Here is a 17047-nt window from a genome sequence, read left to right on the forward strand (position 1 = left end):
TCCTGAAGTGACTTCCAGTCTGACCCGAACCTATACTTTTTCAGGTAATGTTTAAAATGAAATGAATATAGTTTGTTCTCTTTCTCCTTAGAGTTTAGGAGAATGTATTCAGACCCTGAACAGAGACTATTACTTTCTGACACGCAAACAGTCGATTTAGAATCTGCTTCCACGTTCAGGCTCAGGCATGCCAACGGCCCCAAAAACTGTTTTGACAGATGGTGGTTCATGATAAACGAGCTTTTTTTTTTTTTTTCATCTTGAGGTAAATATTTCTCACAGCTTTGACTCTGTCACAGCATAAATATCTTCTCTGTGTTTGTACAAAATAAAAGTACTTAGGTTTTTACTGTTGCTACCATTTGCCATTCTTCACACTTTAGGCACATAACCTTATCATCAGTATAAATAATGATGTGAAGACATGTTCGCCACTTAATCTGAGTATTAAATTTAACATAAAGAAGAATTTAGAAGAAATTTTGGAGGAACAGTATAACAGCGAGTAAGCCAATAAGCAGTATGAACTCTTAGCTGTACTGTGTTGTTTTGTAGAAGTTTCTGATGGAACCTGCAGATAGTAAATAAGACAGTTTGACTGGGCAGGTAAGAGGAGAAGAGTGTGAGCGAGGCCAGTGGGTAAGGCTAAGACAGCCAGGCTGCTATGGATCATTCCTCACTCATGCCTCACCCTGACAGCCAACCCATGGTGTGAATCCCATAAATGCAGAACTGGGCAAGAGCCAAAGAAAAAAGACAGACAAGGCTGTTTGGAGAACACTGAAAGAAGTGTGAAAGGCTCTCTGTCAAGAAAAACACATCTTTGTAATGCGTACCTAGCATTAGCCAGCCTGAACATTTTTTTACACCTTCGCACATACACACATGAAATAACCTCTACCTTTCTCACTCCCCGCTTTTAAGGCTGGCTAATTCAATCGAAAGGGTGATCAAGGGGTCGTCCAGGGCCCGCATAATCTAAAGTTCAGCGTCCAGCGAGGGCACAACCTGCATCAGAGGAGGGTTAAGGAGAACGGCGCTCTAGACTAGGTGTCCCAGGGGAAGGTGGAGAAGAGAAGAAAGGGGTGGGTGTGGGATTTGGTACTGAGTGGAAGGGGCATGCACATGTCAGATGTCAGCCGTGCTGTGATGGAGAGGACCCCCCTCTTCACCCCCCCCAAAAGCTGTTTATGTAGGCCTGGCAGGATTTCCTGCTACATGATGAAGTAATTAGAGGCCCAGCATGGTGGGGCATAGCCTTGCCAAGAGACGGTGTTGGAGGGGAGGGCTAGTAAAAGTATTAAAAATCCTAAAAGATTAGTCTCTGTCATCTTAAGACCCTATTTTTATGTATATTTATTTACCTTCTGGTGGTAGGGACCCCCCCCCCCCTTTTTTTTCCCCATGAAGATATTCACAAAAAATTATCTTGACCTAAACTGCATGAACCTCACTTGATATGGTGGAAAACACTTGATATATATCTAGCAAATTCCAAATATGGGGAAATTCATTTTAGTCTGATTATTGACAGGAGGTCTCTGAAACTTCAAAATATGCCAAACAAAACAAAACAAAACAAAAAAATTCTAAAACATACTTCTTCTCAGTCTCATTCTCAGTGTATATGGGTCAAAAAGTCTTGAAAGTAATTTGAAGATTTGATTAGCAGCGAAAAATAAACAAATTTCCTGGAAGTGAAAATTTAGTCATGTTCTATGTTTATGTTTTCACAGAGCCCTCCAGGCACCCCTCCACTAACCAGTGAAGCAGCAAGCAGGGTCAGCGGGTCAAGTAACCCTAGTGAAAGCACACGTGTCCTGGATCATGCCCGGCAGGGAGAATGAGCCCAGAAACTTACACTATATGATGATTAGAGTTTGTATCATCACCACAATATCATGGTTTCCAAGGCAACATCATATGATCACATTCACATTCACTAGTGACCATTATATGTCATATATGTCATAATATGTCATAATGGTCACTATTTGACATTTTTCGGTGTCATTTCCAGGCTCTTTTTCATACGTGAGACCTTGAAATTTCTATACAGAATAAATAAATATTTTGAGAGGAGCATGTGACATAGGATACCTCACTTGTTTTGTCAGATATTCTTGCTGAGTCCTGTGGAGTGCTTTGAGCACAGAGGAACAGAGAGGCAGGTTTGTTTGTAGAGCGTGATGATATCATGGTTTTTGGTGAGTCCCTGGGCCCAGCTCCATGCAGCTGCACACAGGTGAGAAGGATTCTGGGACAGGTGCGTTGTTTCATTCTCTTCTCTTCTGTTGTCATACCTGGAATAATTCAGCAGATTACTGTCACAGCAGCCGCTTCACGCCTGCCTACCTGTCAAAGCCCGCCTTTTTCAGCCCCTTTCACTCGTGTCTTGTTCACACCTTTAAAGAGGAAAAGGGGAAAAAAGCCCAATGCTGAGGAGGAAAAGCTTCGTGGTAGGGGCATTGTTTATACACTGTTTTGCATTCAATCATGGCCTGCCACTTTTGCGTATTTGCCCTTTGAAAACCAAACTGAATGGTGCGTGCGTGGACCTACCTATTGATCTCTGTGCATGAGCAGGAGGAATAATGATGACAATTTGTTTTGCTTTCTGTGACCTGTGTCAAAATGTGATTACCTCAGCCACGCTCCTAGTTTTGGTGTTTGTTATGACAGGACGTGCAAAGCTGTTCAGTAATGGAAAACATAAAGAGTATGCATCATTTACAGCGTTATTTTTCACTCATTTAGGGCCATGCCAGAAAATAACTGTGGAAAAATAGCAGAAAGTAAGAGCGCAGCAATGTACAATCACTGAAAGGTTTTCCAATTAATTTACAGGTTTGTGCATGAGTGTGCGCATGTGCCTGCGTGCCTGTGTGTGTGTGTGTGTGTGTGAGAGAGAGAGAGAGAGAGAGAGAATGAGAGAGAGAAAGAGAAGGAGACAGAGAGAGTAGGAGGGAGAATGAGATTTGATCAGTCAGTATATATATAAGACAGAGAGTAATCCAAAAGATATATTTCATGCCTTTCTGTTTCCTGAGAAAAGCCATATGACTGTACTGTTTGAGATCTGACTGTAGAACACACAGAGTTATGAATGAAACTTGCTGAAAGTACCAGTATCTTTCATTTTGTTGACTATCCAAACTAAGTTGTCCTAAATAAATGTGCTTTGAAACCTACCTCAAAAACGAAAATTAAAAAAGAAAAATTGTTTCTATTGAAAATTGAAAAGTAGAGTCCGATAGGTTGTCAAACTCAGAGAGTCAGCATCTGGTCAGTGCACACTTTAAGAAAATACAATAAGTTCAATGCCATACACATGATGTCAGCGTTTTCTAAATTCAAACTACTCCATGTTTCATCAGCAGTTTTTGTCTTCAAGTAAGCATGCAATTGGAATGTATCCATTTGAATATGGAGAGAGGGAGGGTGGGGTGCCATACAATGTTTTATGCAAGTATTGAACTGACAATGGGTGATAGATCAACAGGTTATCCAAGCAATTCTAAAGAGAAAACTTTAATAAACTGCATTTTTGTATTTACACACAGAGAGAGAGAGAGGGGGGGGGGGGCAGAGAGAGAGAGTGAGAGGAAGAGAGAGGGAGTGAGAGAGAGTATAAGATTTAGCTCTATGTTGAGTAACAAGTTCATAAAGCAAATGCATGATGTCATTTTACATGTCCTCTGGTCCTTTAAACGCTTTAAACGGGCAACCTATCAGACTGGGTGGTAGACTCTACCTGCTGCCTACCAGCAGGCCCAGACCCTCCACCTCACTCAGCAAAGGCGGTAACCAGAGCAGTCCCCTGGCCATTGCCCTGGCAGACGCCATGCTGAATAAAGGCCAAGGGTACACTTGGAAGACAAATCACTACCAGATGAGCGCAAGGGGGGCTTTACACTGTGCACTTCCTCTTTTTCTCACAGAATCCCTCCAAGAACCAGGAGAGTGATAAGATGGAAGGGGAGTATTTTACCCCTGTAAAAAGGCAAATTGCTGTGCAGAAGTCAATGTATGAAAATGGTGAGATTCAGCAAGTTTAGTGTGTTGGGGTGTAAACTGAAATGGAACTTTCTTCTCGTGTAGTAAATTAGTTTGTTGGAGCCAAACACCTTACTTGTCCATTTTTTGTTTTTTGTTTTATTTCACTTTGTGCGTTGTAAACTGTTGTGAAAGTTTGGAAGTTTTAGAGGAGCTGTTGGCTCATTCATGATTTCTGTTTAAGTATGCATGGATTTGATATGAACCAGTCCTCTTTTGAATATGAATTGGAATGTGTCTCCCTTTGTTAATGCAAACTGGCTCAAATTGCAGCGGAGATGTAATTGAGCGGTGCGTGTTGGTGCTCCGGTGGGGGTTTTGACGGCTTACTTTCCCCAGCAACATGTGACTGAAGTCTGGACAGATTAAAGGAGTTCGAGCCCAAGGGCCTAGCTTGGATTCTGAGCTTTCCTTTGGGTTCCCTGCTGTTTGGCTAAAGTGAACTGACTCTTGTATGAGAGCCAGTGGCTGCGGTGCAGGGCAGGTCCACAGAGATGTAGTGGAGACCACAACAAAATGGCTTAAGGGTTCAGCAAGAGCCACAGTCATTGCACCAGGACCTGACTTCAAAGCCTGATGTCTAGACACCACCATCCTGTCAATGAATCCCTCCCTGTGCAGCACTACAGTGACTGACTGTGGCTTGGGGAGGGTATAGCTGTCAACACTTCCTGGGTAGTTATGCTGACAGACATTGCGGTAATGCCATATTGTTCCTTTAAAGTGATTTGAAAAGTCATTTGAAAAATGATTTAAAAAGAGATTTTAAAAGAGATCTTGCAGGTTGCAGTCTTTGGAAATCCCAGGGAGAAACAGTTAAAAATGAGTTCTTTGCTGTTTAACAGAGCTGTTGGCTCATCTGAGAAGAAAGGTAATGGAGGGGGGATGCTGGTCATTTGACTAAAGAGCTGCAAGTTAAACACTATTGTTGCAAAAGTTCATGTTTAATGTCTAGTACTATACAGAAAGGGCAGTGGGGTTGTATGTAAGTAATACAGTGCACTAATGGCTTCCTGGTCCAGCGTTTGTAAATGAAAATGGAGTGAATACCATCTTTTCCTATGGAGAGGCGGTTACAAACAGTATGTGCCACTGTTTTCTCAGTCCACTTTTGGTCCTGATGTAAATACATTTGTGGATCTTGTTGACAACGTGATTCGAATGGTTTGCGAGAGAACCGGACGTGAGGAGTAGTCACTTTCGGAGACACTCCTCGGTGGCGTCGAAACAAAAGCACATGCCTGGAGCCGAGAGTTACGTGGCAGGGGCAGAGAACAGAAAGTGAAGTGTGTGTGTTTTGGGTACAACATCCGTGTCACTGCGGTGTTGTAATCTCTGTTTCCTGTGGCCAGAGTGATAGCAGTGGCACTGAGCCCCCTGCTGTGTGAGGAGCTGTCATCAGCTCCATTTCCTCTTCCACTGGAGTGTCTATGGACCATGGCCCCTGACACGCAAGGCCACCAGCTCAATCACGATTGGTATTATATGCAATAAAAGCTGACCCTTAAGGAGAAATCATAGGGAGATCATAGGTATGGACTGAGGTTTTAAATTATGCTAGGGTTAGTGTTTGCTTCAGTCAATGGAGAAAAAAAAAATTCTAAGCAAAAATGTGGCTGTTTGGAATAAAGCCAACTCCTTCACAGTAGATGTTTGCACACTGAATGTTTTTACAGCAGCTTTGTTTGAACAGGGGCTACAATGGTCCTGAACCATGATGACTACATTTATGTATTACCAGGTGTTCATTCTTATTGTAGAAAATCTGCACTCATCACAGCAGATGAAATATGTGAATCACCCCCCCCCCCCCCCCATGCATCTTGTGAGGAACTGAGTCCAGAGTTGCGATCCTCACAGTGTCTGGAGATCTGCTGCATTGCAAAGCATCTGCCAAAGGAAGGGTCTTTTTCTCCAGCGGCAAGCTTGAATGCCAAGAGAGCTGGCCAGGAAACATGACCACAGCTCTCCTTAAACCGACCTGTCAGGGTGCATTTACTCAGCCAGAGGAGCACAGAGACCCCCTCACCTCCCAAAGCTGCAGTGTCACATTACACGTGCCCTGCTCCCCTACTTTAATCACTCCAAAACACTATGAATGAGAGTCAATGAATAAAAGAACATGGTGGGTGGACCAGAGAGGAGTTACTCTGGCTGTGAAGTAATGTTCATAAAGTCTGAACTCTATGGCACAGATTGAAACACAAACTAAAAGCATTCAAACTACCTCAGCAGTGAGAAATTCTTAAATCGACTTCATTTTAGACTGTCTCTTGCAGGCGCTAGCGGGCTTCATGACTTCATAGGTTGTTGAAGTGAATACAATGGAATAATGTTGGGTGATGTCCATCAACTGCAACAATAACGACAACAAAAGGAGGAAAAAATGACTGTTCTAATTGCTGTTGTAATTCTGCAAGTAGCATTGTCAGAGAAGCCTAAAACAGGCACAGTTTCTGACAGTCACATCTGGAACCACGGAATATCTCTCAACACAGTGGAGAGAGAGGGCTGAAGCAAAGCCATTCAAAGCAGATAGGACTGTGGAAGCAAAAGGAACAATTGAGAAAACGGAAGGAGGGAGCACGTGCTTTTAAAAATACATTTTGAAGAAGGAAAAAAAACAGCAATGTATTTCCTAGGTGAATAAAGCTATTCTCCTTCAACACTCTAAGTGAATGAGATCTTTTCTCAAGGAAAAGACATGAAAATGGCTATATTTTTAAAAAAAAAAAAAATCTTCACATGTTAAAAAAATATTTAAAAATGAAACCTTTTAGATGCTTATCTAACATTGAAATAACAGTACTGAATACAGTAGGATCCGCAAAAAAGCGAGTGCTTTTATTATAGAGGTGGCATTCAGTAATACTTACATTAAGTTCACAACTGAGGGGACACAAGGGAAATCCAGACAGAGCTTTCCTTTATCTTTCCCCAATCAGGTAAGAGTGACTGTAGCATACGAGTTAAAGTTAGTGGCAGGAGTGCACAGTGCTGTAGGAAAACTTCACCAATAGACTGAAAATGAAAGATGATGAAAACAGAAAGACAGCTTAGGAGCGCTGGATGGATTGGGAAGGGTTCGGTGCAGTTTAACCAATGCCGAATGCAAAGCGTGTATTGCGTAATTGTTGTACAGACAGTAGTGAAAGTTAACTGAAAGCAAATGTGACAATAACATCACTTTGTTCAACCCCAGAGTTCATTTAGAAAAGTTTCGATCTGTCTAGAAACGGTCAAAGGTCTGCATTTTGGGCAATGAGCAACACAGTATTTCATAAAAATGTTCACATGAAGTTCACTTTTAGGATTATTTTTGTCATGCTCCACCAAGGAATGAGATAAGTTTCTGACTCAGAATGCACTAAATATTACACTAAAGCCCTTTTGAAAGAAAGCCCACATTGTTGTATCTTATTGGTTTTGTGTGTATGATGTCACCATAACTTCAAATAATGTCATCACTTTGTGAAATCTCAAAAAGATTAACCTCAGTACTGTGGCATGATAACAAAGGACAGTTTGATCGCAACGTTTTGAACAGCTTGATGATGTATTGCTCTGGCTTTCTGTTTGTATCATTTTTAAAAATGTAAATGAACAGCATAATGATTTCATACATTTTTGTAAACACAGCTACAAATAGCACTTGTGTACCTGGAACATAGTAATGAAAGAAGCAGAGGCTCTTTTTTCTTAAATGCTCAGAGAAATACATCTTCATATTTAAACACACCAACATGTGTCTTTGAATGTGTGTGTGTGAAAGAGAGAGAGAGAGAGAGAGAGAGAGAGAACTACCCCAAGAGAGGAAACACATTAAAATACTGGCTGTGTCAGAACTGACACCAGAACTCAAGACAAAAAGGCAGACCTCTGTAGACGTTGCCAGACACTATTTAAAAATAGAGCAAGGAGTTTTGGTAGTCGCAAGACACAATGTTTTTTAAGGCTATTACTGCAAGAAAAGACAATCTCTCTAAAAGGCTAAAATGTGTTTATAAATGAAACGATAAAAAGTGTATTTATTTAATTCATTGCCTTAATGACATTAAGAAGTTACAGATAACTTAGCACAAGAAAGAATTTGCGACAGACTGCGAGAATCGATAAATTCTTGGTGGAGAATAACGTGGACACAAATAAGTAGTCTTTTTTCCACAGTCGGCTAAATAAATTAAGCTCTAATGTACAATTAAGCGAAATACGACCTACGAAAACATATTTATCAGAAAGGAACAAGTCTCTTTAACACTGATGAAAGACGAAAACATTGGACCTACAGCTAAAGATGCAGGACTTGAGATCAACATGACATGTAAACTGTCAAAAAATATAACTTTAAAATGAATCATTATCCTCCTTGTAATCACAGTCATCACTGAAACATCGTAAATAAACCAGTCTTTTTTCCTCTCTTTTAAAATTTCTCAAATGACACCCAAATAGATGCCACAGGATAAACCACTGGAACAGAGAATAAGAACAAAATAAAGAAAACAAACCAGGTAAAACCACACGATTTAAAATATTTTCAGTCGTTTATTGTGCAGTAGTGTGGATCCAGTCTTAAAAGAAAATACATAGACCTGCATCTGTGAATGAAAATAATGAATAAAAAGAAAACAAATAAAAAATATAGAAACACGAAACTGGCATCTTTATTGGTGTGTTAAAATTGCAATCAAATACAGTTATTCGAGGCAGAGAAATTCGCATTTGCCCCAAGGGAAACAGCGTATTCATGCCCTCCTGAAAAGTGAAAATAAAAAATTTTTGCCTTTGTGACCGCGCTGATACAAAATCAATCAGTTGCCAATACCAATTTGTAAGAAGATCTGTGGATCGAAGATTTCATCCCCCAAAAAGTGTCTCTATTTTTCAATCTGCATCCATTCGTAATAATTACAAATAATCGTAAATTGTGTCGTGTACAAAACTGATAGCCGCGTTCCGGCGAAAGATGGGCTATGTCAATTACACAAAGCCAAAATATAATGCTGCGTACAAAAACAAAATCCTAAAATGACATAAATGTCATGTGTAAACAATTTATCCGTTAACACTATGAACTGAGTTTCCCACATCTCCCCCACAAACAGCGGATTGCAACTGCATTATCATTGCTGTAAGGAAGAATTAAACAAGTTCAGCTGGAAGACAGGCGTGAATCGGGATTCTTCAATTTCCCTGTCAGATGTTACGAGTTAAAATGGAACAAAGTCAAACGACAGCGGCTGTGATTGCCAAAGGTTTTAAAAGCAGAAATTGTTGGAGTCACGGAAATACGCAGTTAATGAATTCTTACTTGAACTATAATATAACAAAAATGCGTTTTAGTTCGATACGAGACATTTCCTTCATAGGGCATCCCAAACATTTTATTATTACCGAACGATGGAGCTACACTATTACAGTTTCGAACATTCCATTTCGGCTAAACTTATCATGTAACTTTATCTTACCTAACCGTAGGCGTGTGTTTGAATGTCACAAGGAGGTGCGGCCAAACAAGTAAGAAAATGCAACGAAAAAGTTCCACCCTCGGCCACGAAAACAAAAGTTCTAATAAAAGCATGGGGTCGGAGCACACTCTGATACTGGAATCTATGGGCTGATGCTCTACAACAGACCAAAGGTGTTTGTGCTTGAAACTGAACTGGACAATGTACTGGAAAAATGAACAAATGCTGACTTGTCCTACTGTGGAAGACTGTGGGGATGGTTTCAAATTAATCTCCAAAAATGCAGTGAGTATAAAACCTGTTATCATCGATTTAATTCTGATCAGTGTATTCTGAAACTAAAGTTGTTTTGTGTCTATTGATCGTATAAGGAAAACATTTGCGACTGCATTGGTTTTATTGTAAAATCTTGAAACTGCACTGCGCTAGTAGCGTATTTATGTGGCCGAAGCTGTGAGACTGGGGTGCGCAATTGACCCTTGTAATATCATTTAGAAACATTTAAACTGTGCAATGTCGCAAAGGAAACATGCTGCATTAAGAATTTATTAAGGAATATCAGCTACATATTAATTGATTTTATCACATGAAAAACCTAGAGTAAATAGTTGCCTACCTTGTGCCTCACTTTTTTTAAATAATGCAATCAGCTTCAGCTGTGTACTCGCCTGTAAGTAGTCGACGAATTATCTGACCTGCACAGCTGCATCGTTTAAAAATAAGTGACTAAATAAAAACGCCCTTTGTAGTATAAGAGCGTTGTAGAATCGGATCTCTCAAACTGAAATTAGCATCTTAAAGTGGGTATTGAACTCCTGAACTGTTTGCGTCCAACCTGGAAGGCGTTTCAAATTAATTGCCCAAATTTTCCAAGGACAATGACCAGTGCAGAACCAGAAGCTTCTGTAATACAGAATTGACATATTTGTTCGGTGGTTATATCCAAAGCTGTCACTGCTTCCTAAGGTTGTCATGGTGAAAAGGCAAGTGGACTTTAATAGGTCGACTGCAGAGGGTATAAAGGCTCTCTATCGTCAGCGGGTCGCGTCTCTTCCCAAAGTACCCGTGTGCCTTTGTCGTCATGCCCGAGTGCTGAGGGGACAATCCTAAGCAAACCATACAAGGTCTAAAACACGGAGGCGAAACCGAACTGGTACTCGATAGTATGGTCTATCGTCTTTTACACATTAGTGGACAGTTTGCCTTTTTAAAAAAAAAAAAAATCGATATGGTTGCCTTGTGACGAAACACGTTGCATTAACGTGATTTTGGCAAAACCCTTCTAACCGCAGCCCTAAAACAATAATGTAGCCCTCTAGTCAGAGATTTTAAACTTTCAGAGGCGTTTTGAACTGACTTTCATTTATTCAGGGAACAACACAGGATCAATTTGAAGAAGTTTCGTGCTCACCCTCGTCCACTTTGTCACCATCTTCGCCACATGCAATGAACGCAGAAAAAGCCATTTGTACAAGCTGTGGAACTGAGATCGTGGACAAATACCTGCTAAAGGTAAGTGTTGCGAATTTACGAGCCATTTTATGTGTTGATCTTAATATATCCGTGGGCAAGTGAGGCGAAAATAGTATCTGAACAAGTGCAATTTGGGGGGAAAAAAAAGAATTGTGAATACCGGTTTGTTCAATTACTAGATTCACCCTTGTAATGACTAGCAACACGCAGGCCAAAATATCTGCAGTCAGCTCGTTCATTTAAATTAAAAGCGAACTTTATAATGCATGTTGAGATCCCCAACTTTGTTTTTTAATTTAAAGGTTATTGATTAATAATTATTCGCCTGTAATATTGACCATTCTCTGCTGAATCGACTGAACGGCCGCTTAGCTTTATTTTTCTTTCTCTCTTTCTTTTTTTTTTTTTTTTTTTTAAATTTTAGGTAAATGACTTGTGTTGGCACGTGAGATGTCTTTCGTGCAGCGTCTGCCAGACTTCACTGGGAAGACACGTCAGTTGCTACATCAAAGAGAAAGAAATTTTTTGTAAACTCGACTATTTCAGGTAACCGCTTCGACTTTTTGTGAGACATACGTATGTGACGGTTTGTGTCACAGATGTGAAACATGTTAAAACAGTACAAATACTTGCAGCTAAACAGACCCCACTATAGGGGTGGATATGCCATCATAATCAGTATTCGCTTCAGTGACAGTGACTTCACAATATCCAGCAAAATAATATTACGTTTTTTCAGTGCACTTGACTTGTGCATATATGTTATTTGAATTTAAGACGGTATCGATATTTCGTAGCTTTTTTCAAAGCATCTTTAAGTTTTCAAAATACCCACTGTCACCAACACCAAAACGGTAAATCGTATTCAGACTTTTTTTTTTTTTTTTTTTTTTGGACTTGTGTTCAAATCCATACCTCGGATCCAAATTTAATACTGATATCACGCACGGAGAGGCTTGACAGAGGCTATGTATAGATCTCTTAGTGCTGTGGTCTCTGGAGACCCACTGTTGTGCTGTAGGCCTTTGCAAAGTTAACACAATGTCGAACTGATGGATCAGTGTGCTGTGGCTAGTTGAGCTATTTTTATAAAATCAAGGAACCGTATGTAAATTATGCACTGTGTCATTGATTATGCACTTGATTAAAGAGTCTTTCCATTAACCAGGAAATATGGAACACGGTGTGCGCATTGTGGAAGGAATATCCATTCAAATGACTGGGTGCGCCGAGCAAAGGGGAACACCTACCACCTTGCTTGCTTTGCCTGTTTCTCTTGTAAGCGGCAGCTGTCTACAGGGGAAGAATTTGCCCTGGTAGATGATAGGGTGCTGTGCCGTGTGCATTATGACTGCATGCTGGACAACCTGAAACGGGCCATGGAAAACGGTTAGGATCTTGCGCTTCTGCTGTAGTCGTCAGCCAGTATCACAAAATTGAAGAAAAACGCTGTGCTCTTTATGTAGTGTTTCTGTTATGGTATGGTTGTAAGGGATTTTGCAGACGTGCCCTCTGAATGGGCTGTTGAGCAAACATCTTGCATGCGTCCAGATCATATTGCTCTCTGAATTGTTGCATACTCTATTTGGCTTTCTCATGTGCTGTCTGTGGTGACCGGCAGGGAAAGGAGTGAATGTAGAGGGAGCAGTGCCCTCAGAGCAGGAGGTAAACCAGCCTAAGCCGGCCAAGAGGGCTCGCACAAGCTTTACTGCAGACCAACTACAGGTTAATAGTCATTCATACAGACTTCTTTAAAAGCAGCTGAATCGCCTATTTATATTATACTTTACACCCCATCAGTGCTGATTTGTCTTAAATATAAGGTTTTATACAGAGTCACTTATCAGAAGTCTGAAACTTTTGGCTGTGGGGGTTTTAGGTAATGCAAGCCCAATTTGCTCAGGATAACAACCCCGATGCTCAGACCTTGCAGAAACTGGCAGAGAGGACTGGATTGAGCCGCAGGGTAATTCAGGTGAGACGCAGTTCCATATGAGCATTCAAACTCTCCATACCGTTATTGAGGGAGCATATAAACAGCTGCTATTTTGGGATAGTTGCTGCTGTTGAAATGTTTATAAAACACTTTATGAACTCTTTTGAACGTTTTCAGTTTTGCTGAGGGCATTTAACAAGCTGATCCTTTGTCTACAATCTGACCAACTTCTTGCTGAGCTATAGTTCGCCCCCCTATTCTGGTGTTCTGGTTGTTGTGCCATTTGTTAAGCACATTTTAAATTTCAAGAGAATTTTCTGTCTTAAGTCATTTCAAATGACCACTGCTTGTATGTCTGGCTTTCAGGTTTGGTTCCAGAACTGTCGAGCCCGTCACAAGAAGCACGTTAGCCCTAACCACTCTTCCTCGGCACCAGTGTCAACCCTGCAGCCTGCCAGACTCTCCCCTCCACAAATGGAGGAGCTCCAGTACACCGCTTTTGCACCCGTGGATACACCCATGCTCACTGCTCTGCACTCTTACATAGACGGTGAGTCAACATATTTATGCTGGCGATTAGTGACTTGTATATATTTTTAACGTTAATGTTGCCGTTTGTATTCATTTATACTGGTCGTATCAACTTACCACTCTGTCCACTGTTGGGTTTTTGTGTAAAGGTTATCTTTAGAATGGGTCAAATAAAAATAACTAACTAAATAAATTAAGAAAAAAAAAAACCCCTCATGATCCCTGTTCTGTGCTTTTTGCAGTACACTCTCCGACATCACTAGTTTTCCAGCCTCTACCGCCCCATTCAATGACACAGCTGCCAATCAGCCACGCCTGAGACGCATACTCTCCAGTGCGAAGCGATCAGGTCAGCCCCACAGGGAAGCTTGAGGAATTACTGCTCACCAGTCTGTCTGTAGTGTGTGTGTGTGTTAACATCAACGCCCAAACTATTCATCTGTTGGGGGCACTTACTGAAGGAGATCCGTTTTGCTTTAATCAAGAGTATACAGTGTAATTGTACAAGGAACAAAAGGCTGAAGTTTTTGTTTAATATATATTATATAATATCTATATATTGGTCATTCAATCCATGGCATTTAATTTATTTCTTGTATGTGACTGAGCACTTTGTTTTAAAATAAATTTATGATGGAATTTTTAGTTTCTGGTTTGTCAGCACATAGCTTCATTTTTGTTCTGTCGATGGCTCTAAGGACTTGAAGCTGAAAAAAATAAAAAATAAAATAAAGAGTAAATTGCTGATTTTGAGGCACAGAACAATTACCTGGTTTTTGTTTAAAAATGACCTGGCTTTTGATAAATTCTCATCAAATGAACTTAATAGGAGCAAACCCTTTTGACTTTAAATAAAGTAATTTACTTTGACATGGAAAATATTGGACATTATCTTAATTTGGTTTCTATCAGATAATGTATAATGCTGCACTTAAGGCTGTTGTAGTTTGTTTGCATTTTGACAAGTCATATGAATATGCTGATGGTGGTTTAGTCACACTTAAATGCAAAGTACTTTTTGGAAAAAATATTTTGATTTGTGTCTTTTTGCATTATAGCGTTGAGAGACAAAGGCTTTAGCTATAGCTTGGATTTGAACATACAGTATCTTGGGACATGCGCAAACATAATATTTAAATATGATCACAGTGAACTGAACTTGCACTGGCCACTTTATGAATGATCAGTAATTTATGTCCACGTTGTAGAAAATGTGTGTGTCTGATTTTGTTTAACTGTATTAAGAGTTTTCCAACAGATCTGCGTTCTGACACTGCACCAGTGGGGTGTGTGTGTGCATGCGTGTGTGCTTGCACGCGCGTCCCTTTTGATGTGAGACATGTAGCTGGAACTGTTTTATTTTCGTTTGATGCAATCAAAATACTTGTAGTGAATGTCAGGCCTCATTGTGGACTTAAGCGAGAATAATTGTATCAGGACAGTGCTCCATATTGTATGCAGTGGGTTTGTATACAACATGGCAATTTCTTAATCAGTGGATGATTAGCTCTAGATAGCAATGGCACTACTGATCAGTGGCGCACGTTAGTAAAATGAATCTTGAATTGTTGCATAATTCAGAGGTGAATTCTCCCCCCCCTCCTCACAATGCCTATCCATGGCAACTTGATTTTAAGGATATCATAGATCTTTAGCATATCCTTCAATTGAATGCTTGTTCTAAATTATTTAAACAACTCAATCTTCTGAATGCCGACACGCATCCGAATCAAATTGTTAAGATGTCTTTGATTTCCAAGCGTCTGATTTTCCAGAAAATAAAGGCATGAGGGAGCTGGCACAACCTCAAAGCTAGGTCTTAAGATTCCTGCGGTCCTCTCCTGTCGCCTGGTTCTTTTCTTTTCCTCCGTGGTTTTCTGAGAATCTTCCTCAGGGAGCCAGTCGCGTAAAAGGGCCGTGCTGCCGATCCATCGCTCTTCTCCAAGTCCAAAGCTGGAAGCACAAATCAGGGTGGTCATGGGTTTTAGTTCAGTTTGATAAGGAGCTCAGGTCTGTGGCAGGTCAGATATCATGCAGATATTTCTCAGTGACCTTTATTCAGTGTGGATCAAGTGAAATTGATACCAAATCCTGTGATTCAGCGATCAATAAATAATTGTCAGGAATACTTGCAGATAAAATATTAATTTAATCATTTTAGATCTTGGCTAGAGGTTATTTAACTTCATTATGGTTTCTAAACATTAAATATGGATCTTAACTAGAGTGTATTTTACTAAGGCATTGCAATGCAATACCCGAGACACTTAAATTTTTGTTTTTAATAACGTCTTTATTCTGAAAAAGACTTCACATTCTCATTGCATTCTCATTAGTACAAAATTACAAATACATTAATAAATATCCCCCAAGAACATACAAAAAAAATCCCAGAAAACATTTTTTTTTGTTTTTCAACAGTACAAAATGGTAGCACTTTAAGCCTTACCACACAGTACAAAACTGGCTTTGCCATCTTCACAGGAAGCTGTCTGATGTCCATCACAAGCTTTTATTTGAGTTAGCTGAGACCTTGGACATGTTGATGATAAACTACAGTCTCTCCTATTCAATCAAATTTCTTAATCCCTCAGAGGTAAAACAGCAAAAACTGTAATAAAATGATATATTCCCGTGGTGTGCTGAGATTGAAGAGATGTAGTGCGTTAGATTTCAGTCCCACAGAACGTGAAGGTACTGCTTAATTCCGAGTAAGAGATGAGACGTGACCCTGTTCACTTAAATGTTATGTTGCATGTGACGTATGGCTTGAATGTTACATTTTTTTTTTGGTCACTGATTCAGATCACTCTGACTGTGACAAACAAAACGGGATTAGTGGAAAGCCCTTATTATGCATTGGTATCGTCTCCCAAAAATACAGTGCTTCATGTCTTTCAGTAAATGACCTCCCTTACGCCCCACCCCTCACAACCACCACACGGCTGACCAGGTACATGCATGTGGTTGGTTCATTCGAATCAAAAACAATTACTAAAGCGGAAAATCATTCCAAAAGATTATCATGTTGAAATCAATCAGCCTGGATTTTTTTTTTTATTTTAGCTTTACAACTATGTTCCACTTCAAACGTAGGCTTTTGATTGAATCTCGTAAGGCAGAACATCATTTCTTGTTTTCGAAGTACAGATATGCTGCTGGAAGGTGTTTGTTTGAATATGTTGGCAGAGGTTTAATTTTGAAAGAAATAATATCCTTAACTCTTATTCCAGACCACTTTCATGGTGTTTAACTGAGAACTTGATGTGACTTAAGTTATACAAACTTGATTAGAAAAATGTGCTAAGATTGATTGGGAAGCCAGGAAAATGGTGTGCACAAATTTCCCTGCAGATTTGACAGAATCCAGACTTGCATTCAGTTTGAATACTTTTGTTTTAAACTCAAATGCTTTGAACAATGGGGTTTCAGGTGCTCAGTCAGCTGTTGTCTGATAGACCCTGGAATTATTAAACAATTCCAACATCAAGATGGATGAGGACATGACGTATGTTTTGAAATTCATTTGATCAGGAACATAATATGAATGTGATGTCTTCCAATGAGCTGATCTGATTTACTG

General features: G+C 40.0%; 1 protein-coding gene across 1 annotated transcript; it reads left to right on the forward strand.

Annotated features, from left to right (window-relative positions):
* Positions 1-9725: 9725 nt before the first annotated feature.
* On the forward strand, positions 9726-13783 carry lhx8a (LIM homeobox 8a). The gene is made up of 8 exons (XM_030773725.1): positions 9726-9809; positions 10896-11036; positions 11422-11543; positions 12166-12386; positions 12619-12722; positions 12877-12972; positions 13300-13489; positions 13698-13783. Exons 1-8 carry the CDS (start codon positions 9726-9728, stop codon positions 13781-13783), a joined length of 1044 nt encoding a protein of 347 aa, XP_030629585.1.
* Positions 13784-17047: the final 3264 nt, after the last annotated feature.

Source organism: Chanos chanos, chromosome 5 (genome assembly GCF_902362185.1).
Source record: "Chanos chanos chromosome 5, fChaCha1.1, whole genome shotgun sequence".
NCBI classification, from domain to species: domain Eukaryota; kingdom Metazoa; phylum Chordata; class Actinopteri; order Gonorynchiformes; family Chanidae; genus Chanos; species Chanos chanos.

Excerpts from the sequence above, each read along its gene's own strand:
- lhx8a (XM_030773725.1), top strand. The coding sequence starts at position 9,726 with ATGTACTGGAAAAATGAACAAATGCTGACTTGTCCTACTGTGGAAGAC. Across the intron at positions 11,544-12,165 it reads TGTAAACTCGACTATTTCAG|GAAATATGGAACACGGTGTG; the intron begins GTAACCGCTTCG and ends TCCATTAACCAG. Across the intron at positions 12,387-12,618 it reads GAAACGGGCCATGGAAAACG|GGAAAGGAGTGAATGTAGAG; the intron begins GTTAGGATCTTG and ends GGTGACCGGCAG.